The sequence below is a fragment of the Dipteris shenzhenensis genome, chromosome 18 (genome assembly GCF_047967505.1).
Source record: "Dipteris shenzhenensis isolate YYH24624 ecotype China chromosome 18, Dip_SZ_1.0, whole genome shotgun sequence".
NCBI lineage: Eukaryota > Viridiplantae > Streptophyta > Polypodiopsida > Gleicheniales > Dipteridaceae > Dipteris > Dipteris shenzhenensis.
The window spans coordinates 11,786,765-11,809,290 of record NC_141613.1 but is presented as its reverse complement, the minus strand read 5'-3'; the positions used below and the strand labels follow the sequence as shown (position 1 = coordinate 11,809,290).

Genomic DNA, 22,526 nt, shown 5'->3' with positions numbered 1-22,526 from the left:
GTGGAATATATGTCATTTTCAACCCTCAAATGCTTCACAAAGTCTTTTCATCCGCAAAACTATTGACCAGAAAGCTTGCAGCTTTTGTAAGGAAAAAAACAAGGAGAAAAGGTGGGGGACCACATGCCACCTTGGCATTAAATTTCCCATTTCCTAGGCCTTCAAAATAAAAAATCACTCACGCACCCGCTTCCACACCCGTGGTCGACCAACAAGGGACACTCTTGCCCGTGGCCTATGCTTTGAGGCATCAAGGAGTTATCCGTAAGGATTCGAACGAGGGTAGCTACTTCTCAAGGTTGGAGTTTGTCCTACAAAAATGGCCTTTTTTGCATCTTGCATCACCAAGAGGAGTGCATCGTGTTTTGGGTTGCTAAATCTTTAATCCATGTGGGTGCCACGTGGATATTTCTCCACGTCAAAATGTTTACTTTTTGTTGCATTGTAAGGTTTCCATATTCCAGTCATCAGACCTGCAAGGTTTCATCGAAATGGCTTGAAGAAATCTGTTTGGCTTGCTATTTCCTGTTCTTGCACAATCCCCTCTTCTTCGCCATGATCGCATGCCCTTTCCCTACTCCCGCTGCCCTCCGCAGCCCTGCCGAATCCCCCCTTGCCCTTCTTTCCAACAGCCTTTGTAGACATCGATTGAGTTTCTACCGTTTCCACGACAGAATTTCATGGGTTTCGGAGAGTGCCACCGCCGCCCAGGGTCTGCGGTGTCCTGGTGATTCTGTTTTGGCTGCCCGGGCCGTCTTCGGAGAAGAACTGGAGTCAGACGAGGGCTCTCAGATAGTCTCCGACAATGGAGTTTGGTCTTCTTCCGTTCCGCTGTCTTTTCCTCAAGTAAGAGTTGCATTTTTTGTAGTGTAATTAAAGCCGAGGACGTTGTTGCGGAAACCTGAATTTGCTAGAAAGATCAGATAGCAATAGAACAAGCCTAGCTGAATGAGAATAAAGAAGCCGCATGAAACACAAGCCCCCGATTACATCTGCAACTGCAGGGGACTGCACGCTAACGATATATTTACACTGCTGCAGTGTGTATATAATTACAGCACTTATCCGTTTGGCTCCCCAACTTCTCCCGCTTTATTAATACCTTTGCATGAATACAAGATCATTACACTCGGTAATTGAATATGAACATAAATTACACAGAGTTTGTTTAGTGCCTGACAGAGCTTCTTTGTCTTATTGGACATAAGAATTTTCTTCCAACTGGTGGCTAGGTGCTGCGCTTCATTCATTTATCTTTTGAGGGTGCATATGCCACGGCAGCTACCTTATCTAATATCTATGTGAGTCCTTACATGTCTTGAGTGAACATACTTGCCGAGTCTCTTTTTCCTTTTTATGCTCTTTGTTTTAACTTCCTCCTATTTTTGCTCTTTTGTTATGCTTTTACCCTCATTTCTTGTTTATTTATTTTTGTTATGCTCTTACCCTCATTTCTTGTTTATTTAATGGATGCTTTTTCTAGTTTGGCTGAGTTTCTTATTTGGATGCGTGTCAATTTTCTTGGGTTTCTATGTTTTATCCTTTCTTATTTTTTATTCCATGTCTCTCTTCTTGTTCTTCTTTGTGGTTTATTGGGCCTTCTTAGGACCAAGGGCTTCTTGTGCCCTTTCTTGAAAGGTTCTTGGTGTAAGGGGAAATTAAGTAGGGATTCTAACAGGCAGTCACGGGCTTGACTGCACGCTATTGTCGATGCTCTCTCAATTGTATCAAGTAGCCCCTTTAGGTTGGTGGCAGCCCTATTATAAAAAAGAGGGTGTGGTCAGCAACCGAGCTTTCTAACCTCGCCTCAAGTGGGTGTGCTCCTAAACACAATCCTCACTATGGAAAATGTAAACTTAAGTTCCACAAATTTTGACCCTTAGGAGGTATGTCCTTTTGACTCTTCCACCCATTGTTTTGCTTCTAGACATTTTACAATAGAGAGAGATTTAATTTCTTTGCTAGATTGAATTTGATGAAACTTCGTGACTTTGGGGAAGGTTCTGTCAAATGGTCTAGTTACGTGATATTGGTTAGTACACATTATAAAATAAAAATAATTTAACGACCTTGAATAAATTAAGACGTCTTAGGAGTAAACATCTTTGTAGCCCTCCACCTCTCTTAGTCATAAAGTTTTGAAACTTCTCATGGAGTACCGGAGAGAAATATTCGCCACTCTTGCTTGAAACATTTAACTTTACTACACTCTATACTAAGATAGATTTGGAAGATTTGAAGTCACGAATAAGAAAGCTTGTTTCACAAGTTTTTAATCATAGATATGAAAAAGTTGTTGGAAAGGTCACCTCCCCATCTGTAAGCCCCCAAATGAGGAGAGCATGGGGGAGGGAGACCTAGGGCAGAAGATGCCCAAAGAAGAGAAAGAGAGGGGCTGCCACATGGGTAGCACCTCACAAGAGAAAGAGACATGGTGGCTACAACAAATGGAGCTCATGGATGGAAAGTTGGCTATGGATATTCAGCCTAGATCAGAGGCGGATTTGGAGCAGCAAACATGACGAGGGATACTAGAAGTGAAGGTGCCTATAAGGAGGGTGTCCATAGTTGGTTGATTTATAACATGGTATCAGATTCCAAGTAGGAGGCTCACAAGTGACAGTGCCTTTGCGAGAAGGAGGGTGAATCAGGTTCAGTTAGGTGCATACAGAGTTTTGGTCTACGGAAGGTTGAGTTTGTTCGACTTTGCTATGTGGTTTAGCAGTAGATATGTCGATTTTAGAAGCAGTAGATATGTCGATTTTAGAAGCCTCTTCAGTCCCTTCTCTACCTTCCTCCTCCCTCAGATTTCTTTCTTTCACCACCATCCCTAACTTTGGAGAGTCTGGGAAACTGGATGGGACAAATTACCCTATCTGGAAGGTGAAGATCTAGAGTCATTTAGTGGCTCGGAAGCTATGGAAACTGGCAACGGGAGCCGAGGTGAAGCCGAAGGATATGGTGGACAACAAGGGGGGATACTCATACCAGTAGATGGAGAGGAACTCGAAGCTTGGGAAGATAGAGATGCCCACGCCCTGGCATTGATCATAAGGACTACGGGGGACTCTGTGCTTCCTCACATCCAGATGGCCGACATGTCAGGAGAGGCGTGGGCCATTCTGAAGGATCTGTACGAGACAGATAACACATCATGGATCTTGCTTCTTCAACATCAACTGTACAGCTTTCCTTGTGGAGTTGTGAAATGTATTATTGTTGGTTTAGGCAGTCCTCGTGGCTTCTCTGTCTCTTTTCCCTTCGGAGTTGAAGGCTTTTCTGGGCATTGGGCCCCTCTTTGCCGCATCTGAAGCATTTACCCTCTTTCTTGAAAGTTTCAATCTGTTAAGGGGTAAACTGTTGTCTTCCCTTATTGTACTTGGTTTCCTTTTGGCTTCTAAGGCTGAAATCCCCTCTTCTGAGCCTTGGGAAATTCTCTTGTTTCAGACTTGGGGGTCGCTGACTTTTTATCATCCGGTATGCTTAGCCACATTCTTTAAATGCATAAGATCTGAAATATCTTTGATATCCTTAGTGTTCACTTGGGCCTATATCTTTGAAGTGAGTCCTGCCCGATACTTCTTGAGTTGAGTCTTGTCAGAGATTTTCTTGAAAGGTGAAACCTATAAATATGAGTCCCAAAATTTTTGATTATAAGATTGTATCTTGTGCTTCCATATGCATGCTCTCCCAACCAAGGAGGACATGATCCCGAAACTGCTTGGGAATAAACTGTTTATAAAAAGCTTTCTTGAAATCCTTCCATTTCTTGGGAGCTGTATAATTAGCAGTTTTAGCTATCCACCATGCACTCACTGGCTGTACCAGTCAAGTGAAAACCAACCATACGAAGTTTTGAGGACTCACTGAAATTTTCCAGACAGAAGGCAGCATCAAACTGCCTTATGAACTACATTGCCTTCTCTGTTGACCATACTGGCCATTGTAAGTGGCAAATCTCACCGACTTCCCACCATCTTTGAACTCCTTAGTGTGTGCTTTCTTGCCAGACTTCTTCTTCTTCTTCTTCTTCTTCTTCTTCTTCTTCTGCTTTGGCTCTAAGATCCAGAAGAAGAAGATGATGTCGAGGATAAAGAAGTAGTGCTAGAAGAAGAAGACGAACTAGATGAACTATGATGATGCTTCGCCTTTTTTTTCTTGAAAAGAGAACCTTCTCTTTTCCTCTTTTTGCTGTCCTTATGGCGAGACTTCTTACTCTTTCCCGATATCTCATCTGTGGAAAGAGGAGTAGGACTCAAGGATCTCTTTCTGCGCATCACTTCCTGATTTGCTTCAGAAGGAGGCTTCTCCGGCTCTTCCTCACAAAGAGGTTGTACCATCCTCCAAAACAAAGGGTCGCTTCTTGCCTCTGCCAACTGACTAATCAACTCTCTGTAACCAATCTGTTTATTTGTCTACATAGCCTCTGCTTGTTGAACCTGATCAGTCTTTGCCATTCCCTCATGGGATGATTGGGCATGCTGCTGTGAAGCCATCACTGCAACTTATCTTAGATTTCCAACTCTCACACACAGAGTGTAATGCAACTGATGCACTCAGCCTTTGTTTTCAAGGAGTAAGTACCTCAACAAGAGGGGTGAAATGCACTCACAACTTAGGCCCAACTCTTGCCCGTCGGCCTTCCCCGTCCGGCGCCTACGTGATGGAATTCCTTCACAGAGAACATAAGCCATGTTTGATAGTGACTTGCATTGACGTCTATGTAATCTTGCCACACATGACAGATTAGAACCATGATGCAAGGGTACACTCCCCTTAGGCTAGGTTCGCACCACTTGCTTGGCCATGGAGGAAGAAAATGGAATGGAAATGGGCATTGGGTGTGGTAGTTCATAGCACCAGGTGGTTATAAAGGCTGCCACTTTATTGCATGAAAGGGTGATTGGCTTAATGGTTGAAAGAATCTTGCACAACGAAATGGAAGGGGGTCAACCTTGTTTCGCATGCTCTCTCTCTCCTCACCTAGATCCGTGGGTGCCCCTCTTGGACGGGTGACCTTTTTTTCTCCTCTAAGTGCGGGCCACTGTCATGGATTGGACCATGAAAGATGAAGAACGTGTATGGACGAGGTTAGGGCCGGTTCGGTAATGAGGGTGGTTACACACCAAGCAAGCACCCGTATAAGATTGAATATAATTACAGTGGGTGGGCAGTGTTGCATACACACTGCAATAGGGGAAAAGGTAGAAACTTTGTCTACGTGTGGGAAAGGTCACACGCCGATTCTTCACGTCTGCCCTTTCTTAACACCTGCTCTCCATGAGATTTCCTTGCAAGAACGTGCATTGCCTCACTGTCTGCACTTGCGTGGAAAGAATTACTTCACGTTTCAAACAAGCGCCTGCGTGAAGGCGCCTCGCCTTGCAAAGGTGTCACTTTGCATGGTCGTTGCAACAGAATCAACATAGTCGGAGGGTGTGGGAGGAGATGTGTCTGTTGCGCCTTGGCTGGCTGTCACACCGCTTGAAAGCGTATCTACTTCTCTGCACCTTCACAACGATTCAGATTTCTAGATGTCGGGATCCCTTCTGATGGATTTGCTCCCCGAATGTTTATCGTTGCATACACTCCATTGGCCTTTTGCTCTCAAGTATCGTTCTCCAGAGCTGCCACTCTACGCAATTGACGAAGGGCCCCTTGCTTTAAAATTCCAAAATCCCCAAATTTTAGCATGACGAGCGATATCAATTCATTTTGTCTGCTTTGACACTCATCGTTAGATCACTCGAACAAGGCCTTCAGGACCGTTGTCTCTTAGAGAAGAAACTCGACATGTGCTCTGATACCAATTGAAACCGTCATCACTACGAACAGATCTCTCTATCTCTCATTGAAACCATCATTTACAGCAAACAGCTCTCTCCCCTCTATCTCTCTCTCAACCCGAAGGTTTTTATTACTTGAACGAGATTTTGAATACAGAGTTCAGTGTAGAGCTGTTGTTACACAAATTTCAAACGTGAATCAAATTACAAGAGCTCCCAGGCTTATTCTTTTGGCAATAGCCACTTGTCACTAGCCTAGCTAATTTCTCTCTCGACCCCTCATTACATGCCTTAAAGGGCAAAGCCTTGAAATCTTCTTAGCACTTGGTCACGCGGGTGATCTCCTGGTTTCTTGCTAAGCTTGTTTCCCTTGGGCGTTTGACCCCTCTTAGTACGTGCATCCATGAATTTAAGTGCACATCGCCATGGCACCCATTAACCGCTTGCGCTTTTGCATGCAAATAAACTATAGACTAATCCTAGTTACTTGTGGGTGTCCCCATTGAACAAAACACATGTGCACATATACTTTTAATTCTTTGGTTGATCGAAGTCAACCCTCTTGTTCATAATTAAGGGATTTGATCAATGGTCAAGGCGCCTTAATTATAATAGGTCTCTCCAACTGAAGTTGGCACATCTCTGGCATAAGCCAAATCTTAGTGACCAAAATCAACACTCTCTGATCGAGGTCGGTACTTTAGTTGCTTGGTTAACTGTGGTTAACCATCTTGGCCGAAGCCAGATCTTCCTAATCGAGGTTAGGCTTACTTAACCGAGGTTAAGTATCTTTGACCAGAGTCAAGACTTTGACCAAATGAAAGTAACTCTTTGAACATAATTAAATAAATAAAGAACTTATTAATTATGATCAATAAATGGTCAACTGATGCTTTGACTTTGGAATTTATAGCCTAGTGATAGCTAGAATCAATTCAATTGGATAGAACATAATTCTCATTAGGAAATTGAAGAATTTTGAGCTATTTATGCACCCTACTAAATCACCACTTTCCACATCACCTACAATCATCCTGAGGTCCACCTTTGGTTCCACATTATGGTCCAAGGTCACATTGTGTCATGTGCACGGATTGGTATCTGATGTGTACTGGGTACACAAGACTAGCTCAGGTAGCCTGGGGAGGCTTAGAGTTAGGCATGCTTGATTCTCGGGTTGAGTGGCAAGGGTATGAACCGGTTAGAGTCTTCACTATTTTTGGCGCTTGGGGCCCAAGTCTATATAAGGGGCCCAGAGGTTCAGTTCTCAGAGAGCCGATGGGAGCAAGTCTCGTTCCCAGGTGCTAGGTCTGATCTTGGATTGAGTCGCGGACGCGCGCCTGCATCATAGCGCAGCCCAAGGCCCAGCAACAGATCCTAGGCTTCACAGCGCCACCTGGTGGTATGGGACACTAGGCTGGTTAGGATCTGGTTGGGAGTTCGTGCCAGTAGCTCAGCTCGTGGCTCGGAGGGGACATCTCATGATTCGGGATCGCATCCTGTAGATGCCATGGTTGGGTGGTGAGCAGCCTGCTCAGATTCCTCACGTTGGTGTGTTCTTGTGTTTGCTTGCAGATCAGAGGTTTCAGGAGTGCCGGGGTCGTGCCAGTTGGTATCAGAGCCAACTCTTGAGGTAGGAACTTCTGTTGCGAGAATTTTGGACGATTTTTTCTCCAGGTATGTCCTAATTTCGAAATTCATGTTCATTACCCTGCAAGTGCTTGTTTGGTTCATCGGTTAAGGGAAGTGTTTAAGATTAGGGAAAGAAGGTAGGAGAAGGCAGAGGGTGAGTGAATTCAAAGTTGAACTGAGGCATTAGGTGAGAGAGAGAGAGCGAGGTGTAGCTCGGGAGGGTCAGAGAACGATTGCAGGGGAGCGGGATGCAGGAGAGAAGTGCTCGTAGGAGTGAAGATATGGGCTGATTGTTGGTAAGCGATGGGCTGAGGCGGAGCTTCGGTTGAACCTAGGTACGGTCAGACTGCACAGAGACCAGGAGAGCCCCATAGGCTGGAGCAGTTCGTTGGAGCAGTTCGCAGCCAAGGGGCGAGTTGTGGGGTGCGCCATGGGTTGGAGCAGGTCGTAGGGAAGGCTGTGCTAATTCGGGGGGGGGGGTTGGATGCTAAAAAAAGCACCACCCCTCCAACTTAGGAGGGTGGGGTTTTTAGAAAGCTGAGCTCTCTAAAAGTTTCACCCACCTATTCTAGAGCATAGCGCAGCAGCAGCTCCTCCCCTTATCGTGACTCGTGCGCAAGACTACCCCTCTACGCCCCTCTTGACGATTCCACTCTCAGGTACTGCTTGCTGCAGATTTCCGTACAGGCCAGCAAGGAGCTCGGCTCCTGGATTGACAGCCTCCGCCAGTCCCTTCTTCTTTCGACCAGCCAGCCTCTTTCTCTCATCCCTTTCTATTTTGTCAGCTTTTCTCTCTATTCCAGTCTCCTAGTTTCGAGCCACCTATCCCTTCTCTTCTCTCAGGCTGGTTTCTTCATCAGATTTGATTCAGTTATGGCTGATTCTGTAGACCCCGAGCTTGTGATGGGAGACCAGGATATGAACTACCATGCGGAGGATGACCAGGGTCTCTACGATGATCTGATTACGAAGAAAGCCTTCAGTGAATTCACCACTGCTCTTGATGGAAAGTTTGAGCAGGTTAACACGAATCAAACGGGGTTGACACAACAACTCCAAGGGATTCAGACTACACTCACACTTTTGACTACTGTTTAGGCGCTCACGCATGTGGATGCCATGGCCTCAGTGTTAGGTCCGAACATCATTTACATCCTTTTCCCGGAGATTAGAAGTCTCGTACCAAGGAGGTTGTGGACACTTGGTTGCACAAGTGGCAAGTACACTTCCAGTTTCACCCTTATCCAGATGACAAGAAAATGCAGCTTGCAGCAGGGTTTATGTCAGGAAAGGCTTTATTGTGGTGGAAGGAACTCCAACCCAAGCCTGCAACATGGATAGAATTCAAAGGGGTCTTTAGGAAGGAGTTTCTGAAGGAGGAGGAAGATTACGATATCGTAGGCAAGCTTAAAGCCCTCGATATGTCCAAGCTGAATCACACTTTTGAGGTTTACCTTTAGAGGTTTCGGGATTTACAGACCAGAGCTACAAATATGGATCCAATGACCTTGTTAGGTTTCTTTATGGATGGTTTGCCTGACTCGTACAATTTACAGATCAAGAACAAGTGTACCACGTTGCAAGAGGCCATGAATTACGCGCGCATCTATGATGATACCATGGCCAGCGCAAAGGGAACCATAGTTGCCGACACGGGTGCGAAGAACAAGAGGAAGCTCTTCCAGTCTACCATTGGTACCGGGGAGTCGAAGTCTTTAGACAATGCCACCAAGAAACATTCGACTCAGGCGAAGAATGGTCGTGCCCGTTTCCTTCGTACCTTGAAGCTAAAGAAAGAGGGACGTTGCTTCATATGCGAGGAGCAGTACCAGGAGCAGTACCACACTAGGAATGATTATCCTAAGCGCTAGAATCAGAAGCAAGTGCCAGGACCGAAGCTCCATGGGGGTCCAGGTACCAAAGCTAAGGGAGCTTATCAAGTTTCGATGACAGGTATTTTTGTAAATGTTATTACCTGCCCACTTTCTTGTAATTGCACTTTTAATAATTCGTTGTTTTGTTTCCATGATCTTTTCCGAGTTTATGGAGAAGTTAGGGACCAAAGAGTTCACATTCTCTTTGACCCGAGCAGCTCTCACAACTTTGTTAATTACAAACTTGTGCAGAAGATGGGACTGTCCATGATACCTAGCGATCACAGCTATGAGGTGTAGCTTGTAGCTGGGAAGCAGTTTTGAGATCGCAAGATTGAAGCGCTTTCTATCCGGATTCAAGACTACACAGCAGCTCTTACGTGCTATGTCATGCACTTGGCGCATGTGGACTTGTTAATCCGAATAGAGTGGTTTAAAATCCATGATGTTCGGATTGGATGGAAGGAACATATTCTTTCTTTTTTGGATAAGGACACCCAATTTTGTATTCAGTGTGATAAGATTCCCTTTTCTCAGGGACCTATTGTATCTGCAATAATGCAGCTTCGGAATATATTAAATACTTCTCATTATGATGTGTATTAGTGTGTTTTGATTCCGCTTTCTTCATTTGTTGTCGCTATGTCATGCACTTGGAGCATGTGGACTTGCTAATCGGAATAGAGTGGTTTAAAACCCATGATATTCGGATTGGATGGAAGGAACATACTCTTTCTTTTTTGGATAAGGACACCCAATTTTGTATTCAGTGTGATAATATTCCCTCTTCTCAGGGACCTATTGTATCTGCGATGCAGCTTCGGAATATATTAAACACTTCTCATTATGATGTGTATTAGTGTGTTTTGATTCCGCTTTCTTCATTTGTTGTCTCTGTGAATAATAAGAATGATTTAAGTGTGTTTGAATATCGTGAACGGAGAACGTTGTTATATGATTTCATGGATGTATTCCCTGCTCAATTGCCGAAAGGTTTACCTCTAGAACGGGCAGTAGACCATCGCATCGATTTAGTACTTGGGACTCAACCTATTAGTGTTCCACCTTATAGGATGAGCCAGCTTGAGGAGGATGAGTTAGCTTCACAACATCTGAATATGGGCTATATTTGCCCAAGTAAATCACCTTGGGGAGCACCTGTCCTCTTAAGAAAGAAGAAAGATACTTAGTGGAGAATGTGTATAGATTATAAACGATTGAATAAAGTGATAATTAAGAATCGATACCCTCTTCCTTGTTCCGATGATTTGATAGACCGTTTGGCTGGAGCGAAGTATTTCACTAAGATTGATTTGCGTACGGGTTATCACCAAATCCGTATCTATGCTAAACACATAGAATCGCATTCTGAACTAGGTATGGCCAGTAGGAGTTTCTCGTATTACCTTTTGGTTTGACCAATGCTCCTGCTAGCTTCCACCAAATGATGAACGATTTGTTCAGAGATTTCCTGGGCGAATTCGTTGTTGTGTTCTTAGATGACATCTTGGTATATAGCCGAACGCCAGAGGATCACATAGGATACCTTTGGATTGTCTTAGTTAATGTCCTTGCACCACAACAGCCCATTATGCAGCTTAAATTCAGCATGCCCTTGGCTTGATGGCCTCTGTAACTCCAGAAATATGGGAGCTGCCTTAGAATCCTGCATGTATTCTTCTTGAATACCATGAATCCACTCTTGGTAGATGGTAGAAATGACAGACAAACTGCAAGCCCACATACGGGATAAGGCATCTGCAACCACGTTTTCTTTCCCTTTCCTGTACTCGATGTCAAAATCATAAGATTGAACCTTAGCCAGCCACCTCTTCTGCTTCATTGACAAGTTGGGTTGCGTAAGGAAATACCTGAGTGTCCTATTATCTGTCTTAACCTTGATTTTGCTACTGTACAAGTAGTGGTGCCATTTTTCGAAAGCATGGCGGATAGCCAACATTTCCTGATCATACACATGATAAGATCTACTGACCATATGCTGTCCATTGGCCACTTCTACTCTCAGCCCATGGTCTATCTCAGTAGCAATCAGTCCCACCCTCTGTAAGGTCTTGCAGTTAACAAAACTGTGGGTGCTACCGCTGTCCACCAACACATGCACAATCCTGCCATTGATCATCCCTGTTAATCTGGTAGTATCAGCACTTTTGGCACCCATCAGGGCATGCATGGAAATAGTATAAAGTGTTGGCTGGGCATCCCAATAAACCTCATCCTCGTTCACAGGAGCATTACCACTTGCATCTTCACATGCATAAAAAGGTATCGCATCATGATGCTCCACAGAAAAGAGTGTTGGCCTACGGCCTCTCATGCCACCAGTGGGTATAATCTCATACGAATGCGAAGCATGAGTGTCATGCGCAGTAGCACCACCAGGATCAAAAGGAAATTCAGTGCCCTTCGTGGCTCCGGTGTCAGGAGCCCCATCTGCATCATGTGTATTTGCCATCTCATCCTGAGACGTATCCAAAGAACCTGGGGCATCAAACAATTCCTCGTCATCTGAGAGGTCAATGATCATGCTGAGCTTGGCAGTACCACTGTTGCGCATCTTGCACACATTCCTGTGCTCAGGAGTCCATTTCTCGCCTTTAAAACATAAGTTGGCCTTCTTTCTGCTGTCCATTATTGCCCGTGTATGCTTTTTTATCTCAGCCTGCTCATTTCCAGCAGTAGGCTTGCCTCCGGGCTTGGCATCAGGATACTTGTAAGGCCTGGCATACGACATCTTACTACCTGAGACAGTAGGAAAGCGAGGAAATGGTGCTGCTGAAGATTTCTTGTCAGTCCACTCAGCAAACTTAGGCTTCGACTCAGCGTCATACCCCGTAGCATGCGAGCTGCCCATGGCATTTCTGTGCTTGCCAGCATATTTAGGCTTGAATACTTCTACAAGCTGAGCTGCCCTCTCAAGTGTTTGAGGGTTATGTGCCTTCACATCTACAGCGAGAGAAGAATTTAACCCATGGATGAAACACAACAGCTGTCCCTTTTGAGATATGTCCTGCACAAACAGGGAAAGCCTCCAAAAGCACTGCAAGTACTGTTGGACCGTACCAGTCTATGACAAGGTGTAAAATTCAGCCAAGTATTGATCCAATACAAGTGGAGATACAAATGTAGTGACCATTAATTCTTTGAATCCCTTCCAAGGGGTTGGTCTTTGAGGCGAATCCCTCATGTATCGCCACCATGTGTGGGCATAGTCCTGCACATGCATACCTGCAAAAGTGATGCGCTCCTCCTCAGACTTGGGGTAGGAGCGAAAATACTCTTCCAGCTTCGTGAGCCACTCCTCCAACTCATTGGGAGTGCGAGTGTCCCCTTTAAACTTATGCACTGTGAGTTTGTCCTTGATATCCTTGGCTGCATAATTCTTGTGTGTGTAACCTCTAGAAGTGCGGGCATCATCACGCTTGAGGTTCACATAATTGGAGAAGGGCATCTCAAGTTTGATGGCCTTAGGTAGGGCCGTGTATGAACGCAAAGAATCTGCCAACATGTCATCAAAAGTGGCATTAGCTCGCTGGCGGAGCGATACGTGCATGAACCTCGGGCTGGTCTCTCTGCCAAATGCATCTCTCCGAAATGATGGCATACCAAAGGGCTGAGAAGAGCACTGACCTTTCTCCCAGGGGTGTGGGCTGCCATATAAACCCAAGCCAACTCCAGGCATACTCGCTAGTGCTGTGAAAGGAGCACTAACTGGATGCACACCAACGGATCGGCCCAAAAGAGACGACTCAGCCTGCATAGATGCAGAAAGCTGTGAGCCAAAAGATGGCCCAATATCCTGCAAGAAGGTGCTCTGTGGCACAGAAAATGCATCATCGAAGTCTAGATAATCCCCATGCTGGGGTACATGCAATGGTCCAAAAGACTGATGCTCATAGGCACGACGGGCATCTGCCATAAAACCCCTGCTTGGAGTAGACAAAGCATCCTGACTGTCTGAATGGTCTTCGTGCTGGGGTGCAGCCTGCTTACCCTTATCCTGCATAGCAATGGCAGATGTGATCTGTTGACCAATCTGTTGTCCCATTTGGACAAGACCGTATCCTGCATAGCCATGGCTGTGGTAAGCTGTTGGCTGAACTCTTGTCCTATCTAGTGGAAAGCACCCTGGAGCATAGAGGAAAGGGCATCCATTAACTGCGTCTGCACTGCGTGCACTTCCCGGGATGCAAGGGAGAGAGGCTGAGTGGAAGGAACCTCTGTACCACTAGTGGATGCAACCACTGTGGCAGGCACTTGCTCATACTGAGCAGCCTCATCAGTGTCATGCGATATATCACGAGGGACACGCTTCGGTGCCATGGTGACTGGCCCTGGAGAGAGGAGCTCGAATGTAGGCTAGGAGAAACGGATAGCAAGATCCTACGTAATGAGCACCTGAGATAGTGTGTGAAAAACACGAAAATGTCGATGGAGAGGCTCAGAAGAAAAGTCGTCGAAGAAGCTTCGAAACGGAGCCAAAATGGCTCTAAACGGCTCTGAAAGGCGCCTAAAAAGAGGTTGGAAAAGTGAATTGTTTTTTTTTTTTTTTTTTGGGTGTCCCTAAGCCACCTAAGACAGTTAGGACTCCTAACCTATGGTGGGTAAGACAATTAGGATATTGACCTAAGGTAACCTAACTAGACCATTTAACCCTAGTTAGCACTAATCTAACTTAGCCAACTAACTGAATCTAGACCCAACCAAACTGACTAAACCTAAAAAAGTAACTCAACCCACTAACTAGCTAGACCTAACCAACCTAAACTACCCTAACCAACCAACTAACCTAGCCCAACCCAACTAACCCTAGCTAACTGAACCTTAGGAAGAAGAACAAGCTAAGATTTTTTTTGCAGGCGTGAATGGCGGTGGGGCGGGGTGGCACGGCGACGGTGATGGGGCGGGGTTGGCGGCTGGGAAGCAAGGATAGCGGGGGAGCAGAGACGCGGGGACGACGGGGGAGCAGGGACTCGGGTGGCGGCAGGGGGTTAATGCAGAGAGGGCGCACGGGTTGTGCAGGACTTTTGGTACGCGAGCGGTGTATGGAAGTCGAGGAGAGGATCAAATTGCCATACGGGCGACGACGAGTGCAACCCTGGTTCGTTTGATTGCATCGTAGTGATGGTTGGTTTGCCGTACGGGCGACGACGAGTGCAACCCTGGTTCATCTGATTGCATATGAGCAATTGGCGCGGATTTGTGCATGTCTTTTGTGAAGCCATCGAGCGTTTACGATCCACGCTTTCCACTTTGTTGTCTACACGTATAGACAGAAGTGGGTGTTCAAGGCTTGGCACTGGACAGATGTTGTGTTGCAGCCAATCCTCATGGGATTTTCAGTTGATTTTGTCGCCGATCGTCGACACTGTATTGCTCTATCCTTGCTTGACGCTGAACTGCTGCTGCTTGCATGAAGTCCGATATGGAAAGAAAGCACAGGGCCTTGGGAAGGAGCTCTGATACCAATGTAGAGAAGGGGGAAGGGGCAGATTTGGAGATGGGGAGAGAATAGCAGAAGGAAGGGAGGAGAAGAGAGGAGAAGGGGAAGGAGAGAGAAAGGGAGAGAAGGATGAGGGGATAGAGAGATAGAAGAGAGGGAGGAGAGAGAGAGTGTGAGCGTAGGCAGGAAGAAGGAAGGGAGAGTAGATAGGATTAAATGTCACATCAAAAAGTACATAGTAGGGGGTGGATGGAGACTTATATAGTCCCTCCACATTTTCCACTAAAGGGCCTCTAACTTGGCCTCTTTTTGCCCTTCTTTACAGATTTTGAAAGCAGGGCATTATCATCATTACTCCTAGCATTCCTATGCACAAATGGTGGTTGAATTTTAACCTAACGAAGTTGAGAAATTGCCCCTATGCGAGGTGTTTCATTTCTGTGGTTTCTAAGAAATGCTGTTTTCATTCCAGGAGACAGTTAGCAAATCAAATGCTGAACTTGAACAAAGGGGACTGGAAACACCCATGATTTCATCCACAACAAGTGGAAGTGGTCGTGCTGGTCTTTTCCGCACTCCCATCTCCGGGGGAGTCCAAAGTGCTACTTCATCTCATGGCCTTCCTCATCCTGCCTTAGCAGTCCGCAATCTTATGGAGCAAGTAAGTGGTATACATATATATGATTGAATGTCATTGTTGTACAGCATGTGAGCTTTGCTTTGCAGATTTTTCTCTTGAAGAATATAATTGAGCCTTGTTTTATTGGAATAACAGGCTCGTTTTGCCCATCTTTGCACAGTAATGTCTCGTATGCATCATCGGCGTCGAGGGTATCCCTTTGGATCTCTCATTGATTTTGCTGCTGATTCTGTTGGACGTATGTGATTTTTTCTGCCCCTACTTCCTTGCAGTCTTCGGGCAGTTTACATTTGAATATATGTGCACTGTAAATTCCTACAGTATTCAAGTTTTTCTATGTAGATCCGATCTTCTCATTATCCCCTTTAGCCATTCACACAAGGAATCTGCTTGCAGACCCCAGATGTACACTTGTTGTCCAGGTATGTCTACTGTCATAGACAGTTCGATTGCTGGTTTCTAGTGAATCATTAATTTTTTGCACCTCTATAGGCAGGAAATAATGTCTTTGTGTCATTTTGCCATTAGGTTATCCTTCGGCCGCATTTGATATGCTCTCTGTGCTCTTTTCATTTAATAGATTTGTATACTGCCTATTGATGTCTTACGCGAGACAGTGCCTCGTAACTGCCTGGAAGAAACATGCGGAATTTTTATAGATGTCTGTTGGATAGGTTCCATTCTGACGTTTCTTTGTATTAATGCTGTCAGATTCCTGGATGGAGCGGACTTTCAAATGCCAGAGTAACCATCTTTGGTGATGTCTACCCTCTTCCGGCAGAACAACAGGTTCATTTGTCACCTTCGTTTTTAATAAATCTGACTTGGGCACCCATATATGTCCTATTGCTTCCCCTTTTCTTTTTATGTATTTAGAGGTGAGCAAAATGTAAATAGGCTTCTTCAAAAGCTGACTCCATAAGAGCCAGCCCACAGTAGCACCTGAGGAGCAGGGTAGTGGAGCAGTTCATCCACTCCCTTGTGCTCCAGTTCTCGTGGTTGTTGAGTTGTCCGGTTGAGCTCTCGAGCAGCCTGTTTGTTCAGAGGTTTCCACCCAGATGTGGCGGGGTTTTCTCCAGAGATCAGTTGCAGTTCTCCTGTGCCTTTCTCTCCTTTCTCTCCTTCTCATTGTGGTGTGTGTGTAAGGGGTGCTCTCTCTCTCTCTCTCTCTCTCTCTCTCTCTCTCTCTCTCTCCCCCCCGTTCATTTCCGCTGCACTTCTCACATGTTATCATAGCCACGGTTTGCTTGAGACCCGAGGAGCAAAGGGAGTGTTGAGCCAACACACAGAGAGGAGGATTACGGTGCTGTTCGGATCAACCCCCCCCCATGCTCTCCTCATATGGAGGCTTACAGATAGGGAGGTGACCTTTCCAACAGTGTTGCCCTCGTTCCTGGTTGACCGGCAGTTGGATGGGCTCAATTACAGCATCCGGCGGGTAATGATGGAGGCTGTGTTACAGTCATACGACCGGGCAGATTTCATCTGTTTCCTGACCAGATCCCTTGGGGAAGGACCTTGGCATCCTGGAGCAGGAGGAGGCCGAGACCCTGTCTTACTAACTCTGGGACCGTGTCAATGCCAGGGTAAGATCATTTATATTTCTTAACTGTACTCCTTAGGTGATTAATCACGTAAAGCACATGACAGTGGCCAAAAGTATATGGGAGCATTTGGCATCCATGTATAATCGAACCTCTCCCATGAAGAGGGTTTCATTGGAGGTCCAGATGCGGTTGTTGGATCTCGAGAAGTCTTCATCAATGCGAGACCACATCAACAAGTTACAGGAACTTCAGCAGGAGACCCTCCAGGCAGGGAAGTAGATTTCATCAGAGGACATGGCCATAACTCTTCTGTCCCAGTTATCCTCTCAATACGGGGCCTTCTTTTCATCCTTGATCACGAGTGGTAGGGTGAATGAGTTGACCTGGGAGGAATTGGTCCCCATGGTGCTTGACCAAGAACAGCGCTTCATCGATCGTACCCACGATAGTCAGCCTGAGGCTGTGACAGCTGATCAGAAAGGCATAAAGAAGTTGATTGTTGAGGAACGAGAAGCTCTCAAGGCATCCCATACGTGTAATCGATGTGGCCATAAAGGGCATTATTGGTGTCAGTGTCCCCAATGGAATGCAGAGGGGTTCAAACCAGGTGGCCAATAGTGTGACTGCTGCGACCACGTATACTCCAGGCTTTTAGTAGCACTTGGCAGGAGTTGCCAGCAGGCTTTCAGGATCCAGATGGAGGATTTCTTGCTTGTTTGTGTCAGCTGGACCTGTTGATCAGCTGCACCGAGTTGGGAGTCATCTATTGAACCCGGCTTTCACGCAGGACCTCGAGCCATGAGGAGTGCTCTCGGTGACTCAGGTGGCAGTATGTTACAGTTTCTATTTTGTTTGGACGTTATGACCTTGCAGATCCAGAGGTGGTCTCCTACTGCAGTTGTTTGATGCTGTTGGAGATCCTATTGTTTAATATTGTTTATGGTTAAAAAATAATTCTATCTTCTTGTCATTTTTTAGGTTAAGTATGAGCATGGAGGGAGAGAACGTAGAGAACGTTCTCCCATAGGATCCTCCCCAACTAGAGGAACCTCCACTTCAAGAGGGTCCACTAGCCACTTTTGTGCCTCAAGAGGCTGATTTAGCAGACCAGCTAAATCATGCCAAGGCTCAAGCTATCTTGTAGGCACAAAGAGAGATGCTGGGAAGAGAGGGACTAGGTATTTTCACTGCTGGTCTGAGTCATTATATTGCCAGTGTGGGAACCCAGACACAATTGATCGATCCTTGTGAGCTATTATATGCCCGTTGCCATTGGAGCACTAAAGTTCATCGATGTCGCGACAATGTACCCGTTTGGACTTGAGAGGGGGCTTCAATGGAGGCTATCGAGCTCTGCGATATAGGTGTCCATACAGGGAAGAAGACCTTGCACCAGAGGCCGTATCAGTTGGATTATTGTTCTAGGATCCTCTGTTGGAGTCATGTACTAGGACCAGCATTTGAATTGTTGTACCAGTTGACCCAGTGTACCATTACCAGACAAGAGGAGCGTACCTAGCACATGTGGCTTGAGAGCAATAGCTCCAGGTTTCCAGTGATAGTGCTAAGGTGGTTCGATCCATGAGGGGGCTTCTTCGACTATACATGCGGTGGAGCATCACATGATGGATTCCTTCAATTCTTCCAATGGCACACCCAGCTCCTTGGCATCTCTGTTCCATCCAAGAGCTGAGAGGGGGTGTTAGAGTTCAACATCTCCTGATGTCACCTAGAGAGAGAGGGCCTTGTTTGTGGGTGTGCCCGCCCAGTGAGTGAGGTTAGCGCAGAGAGTCAGGACTTGTGTTGTGGGTGTGCCCGTCCCCCGTGAGGGTAGTCTAGGGTAGGGTTGACAATACGGTTGCGTGGCCATCCTAGGCCTCTTGCTATGACTTAGGGCAGCCTATGAGGAGGCGCATCTACTTGGTTGTCTGAGGGGGGGCTTGTGTGGCCACCTATGTGTGATGCAACCCCACCCTCATGACCCTTTTATGGGCAAAGGTGGTCTGACCTGCTGGTCGGCCTCCTGGCTCTGTTTAGTCGGGTGCATGAGCAGGAGGGGCACCCCTTTTATGGCTGGGTGCAGCTCCCTTGAAGGGCATACTGCAGGAGGCCTAGTCGCGACTCTGTCTTGGGGAGCAGTAGGGCTGGTACCAGCCCCTCTTGTAGGGCTGTTGAGTAGCCCTGAGGTGGGTCGGCCCACCTAGCTGGTCGGCCCCTAGAGTACGTGAAATGTTCTTTAAAACATCTTTGAATTCATTTTCTTGTGAACAAAGGTGTTGCTGAGAAAGATGCTCTCCCTCTCCCTCTTTCTCTCTCTCACTCTCACATACACATCACTAGGGCCCAGGACAACAGTCGGGCTGGAGCCCCCAAAGGTCTTTATTACTTGAGCATCTCTTAGTACAAGAAGTTCAGCGTACAAGCAGTGTTACAACATTCAAAACGTGGAAAGATTACAAGAGCTCTCAGGCTCATTCTTTTGGCAACAGGCCAAGTGTCAAATTTTAATTTACTTTCCTAATTACATGCCACCTAAGGGTAACTTTGGAGTCTTCGAAACACTTGGTCATGCGAGTGATCTCCTAAGCACTGGCCTAACTCCATATTGCTTCGGTCTTCAATCCCTCTTAGTACCTGCAACCATTAACTAAAGCGCACAACCAGTAGGTCAGCGCTTTGCATGCAAATAATAATCTGTGGACTAAGGCGTCCCCACCAAGCAAACATGTGCACATAACAAAGAGCAAATTCTTTAGTCGATCGAGGTCAACCCTCTTGGTCGTAATTAAAGAGGTTGACCACTAGTCAAAGCTCCTTAATTATGGCCAAGTCTTTCCAATCGAGATTAGCACATCTTGGTTAATCGAAGTTAACCCTCTTGGCATAAGCCAAGTCTTGTTGATTGAAGTCAACACTCTTTGACCGAAGTCATGGCTTTGGTTCTTTGGTTAATTGTGCTTAACCTTCTTGGCCGAAGCCAAGTCTTTCTAATCGAGGTTAGACTTACTTAACTGAGGTTAAGTATCTTTGACCGAAGTCAATACTTTGACCAAATAAATATAACTTTGCGTTAGTTCTTTCTATCTTAAATGGTGCATTGCACTATCAACTAGATTTAGATGCTCGTTTGGGAGAGACTAAAATCAAATCGTCTAGGCTTCACAAGCAATTGTAGCTTGAATGAAGAGATTTTAGACTACATTTTTCTCTTTTAGTGCTAGCCTTGGTCATGATTGAGTCTGTTCTTTACCTCTGGAGTGCCGATAGAAACGTAGTACGAAGACTTTGTATAAATGGATGCTCAAGTATGTGTGGGTGTCAGGATTTTTATGTGTGAGAGCATATTTTTATACTATGGTCTACATCCACTGTTGGGTGTGATGATATTAGTGGGGATGCCATAGTAGCTAGTTCCTGTTGTGCATGATGGAGTTTATGGTTTTCAACCTTATGAGTGACTATCATGAGATTGAAACTGCACTATGTTGTGTTTTTAGAATTGGGAATGTTCTTGGATTCATCTAGGTATATAGCGTTTTGAACATAATTTAATAAATGAAGAACTCATTAGATATGATCAATAAATGGTCAACTGGAACTTTGACTTTGGAGTATTTACAGCTTGGTGACATCCTGTCGCTTTTTGTTTAGTTGACCTTAACTGAAAAGCTTCCTTGTAAATATCCAAAAGTTGTGGATGATCAGACAACATGTCTTCATCCATCCACTTGGTATCTAATGCCAAATAGTTTTTGAATTTTATAAGATACCTGTAAAATTCCTTGCCTTGAAAGCCTTTGCGTACACTATGATATACAATTTCTTCTGGTTGAAGGACCTCCTCCGGCTCATCCACTTCTAGTGGATCCTCTATGACTGGCTCTATAGACTCTAGTCCCCGGAATTTCTTTAGAAGACTCACATGAAAGGCATTGTGAATCCTCTAATGCTCTGGCAGTGCCAACCTATATGCAACTTCATTAATCTCTTATGTAACCCTGAAAGGGCCATAGTATCTAGGAGATAACTTTGCATACACCTTTTGCTTGCGGAGCCTAGTCTTCTCTAACATCAAAAGCACCCAATCCCCTTCCTCGAGATCTAACTGTCTCCTATGCATGTTTGCAGCTCTCGTATGCTTTTCTTGAGACCTTTCAATTGCTGTCCGGACTTGGCTGAAAGCTGTCTGGAGGTCTCTAACAAATTGATTTGTTGCAAAATATTTCATCTTTGGTCCTCACGATGGGTGACAGTATCACCTTCTCATAGATGACCTCAAAGGGGGCTTTCCCGAGCTATGAATTGTATCATTATATGCGAGGAGAAGGAGAAGGAGAAGGAGAAGGAGAGTGTAAGATGAGAGAGGATGAGGTTGCAAACAGAGGTGGAGAGATTAACAATAGAGCTTCAAAGCTTTGAATTTGTGTACGTAGTACTGTGCCGTTGTAACAGGGTTTGACCTGACCAGCTCTTGGTTGTTTTTTCCTCTTGATTGGCATTCTCGGGGTTTTGCATCTCTCGGAAGGAACTGACCAGGGCACCCATTGTTTTTTAGTTGCAGACAAGGAAATTAAGGTAGGAGAGCCGAGCTGTTGTACCATGATAAACATTTTGTTCCAGGCGGTGTTTGTAGTCAACCGATGCTCGCAAGCATACGAAGTCACGGAAGCCTATTTTGGATTGTAGCAGCCTCTCAATGTTTGTGTCAATTGTTGCCGTCTTTGCGTCAAGCCTTGTAGGTTTGCTTTTCGCATGCGTTTTCAAGTTGATGAAAGAACGTGGCGCACGAGCGTTTTCATCGTTTTGAAGAACAGGTTTTCAATCGATAAGACGAATCTTCTGTCTTCATTGTGTAATTCCCATTTCGCTATCTCTTGGTAACTTGTTCGTGTTAGCGTGTTATATGAGTGAGCAGTTCCAAAAAAACAATGTTGGGAAAGCCAATTCTTCACTTTTTTCATCCTTGAACAGACTAAGAAAGCAAAACCCTTCCGAAGGGCCCACGATTATTGAGGCGTTTTCAAAGTCAACAACCTGTTGACCTATGTAAATACCGTGCACAAGAGTGTGTAGGTTGGTCGCGCTGGGCATTTTTCTTCTGGGCTTCCCGGTCTTTCCTCGAGCTCCTCTTCGTCGCACTGTAAATTGCGCATGTGTTCGATCAATTTTTGGGTGTTAAGCAATTCTTGCATTGCGCGCATCGTCAAAGTGGGACGCACCAAGCCACTGATGTAGTTATGGTCGTACTTAAACGTCGTTTGATTGCAAGTGCGACTATGGTGCTGTTACTCATAAAACCTGAAAGAAGTTATCACGCCTTGTCGACATCAGCAAATACATGGACCACACTACCATGGATTCTAAGTTGGCCTTCGTACGTTAGTTACCGGATCTGTGCAAAAGTCATTCGAATGGAGATGAGCTGTTCTTGATTTTGTTTAGGACGACAGTGGTCTTTTGGATTGTAGACATTCTCATGTTTGCTTTTAAGAGCTTGGGCGTTTTATTGTTTCAGAGTTGGCCATAGCATAATGCACAAACTGCTTTCCTCAATTCGGGTGTTGTTGTTACTATTGTTTCGTCCTT

General features: G+C 45.5%; 1 protein-coding gene across 2 annotated transcripts in view; it reads left to right on the top strand.

Annotated features, from left to right (window-relative positions):
• The first annotated feature begins 428 nt into the window (after positions 1-428).
• The window catches only part of LOC147890801 (uncharacterized), a 56,211-nt gene continuing 34,113 nt past the window's right edge, over positions 429-22,526 (top strand). Inside the window, exons 1-5 of one of the 2 annotated variants that reach the window (XM_087389836.1) lie at positions 429-846; positions 15,226-15,414; positions 15,529-15,631; positions 15,790-15,815; positions 16,105-16,182. In XM_087389836.1, the coding sequence (XP_087245962.1) occupies positions 556-846; positions 15,226-15,414; positions 15,529-15,631; positions 15,790-15,815; positions 16,105-16,182 (687 nt within the window). In that variant the 5' untranslated portion in view covers positions 429-555. Of the gene's footprint in view, positions 847-15,225; positions 15,415-15,528; positions 15,632-15,735; positions 15,816-16,104; positions 16,183-22,526 lie in introns of both variants that reach the window. The other variant, XM_087389835.1, reaches the window with a different exon arrangement.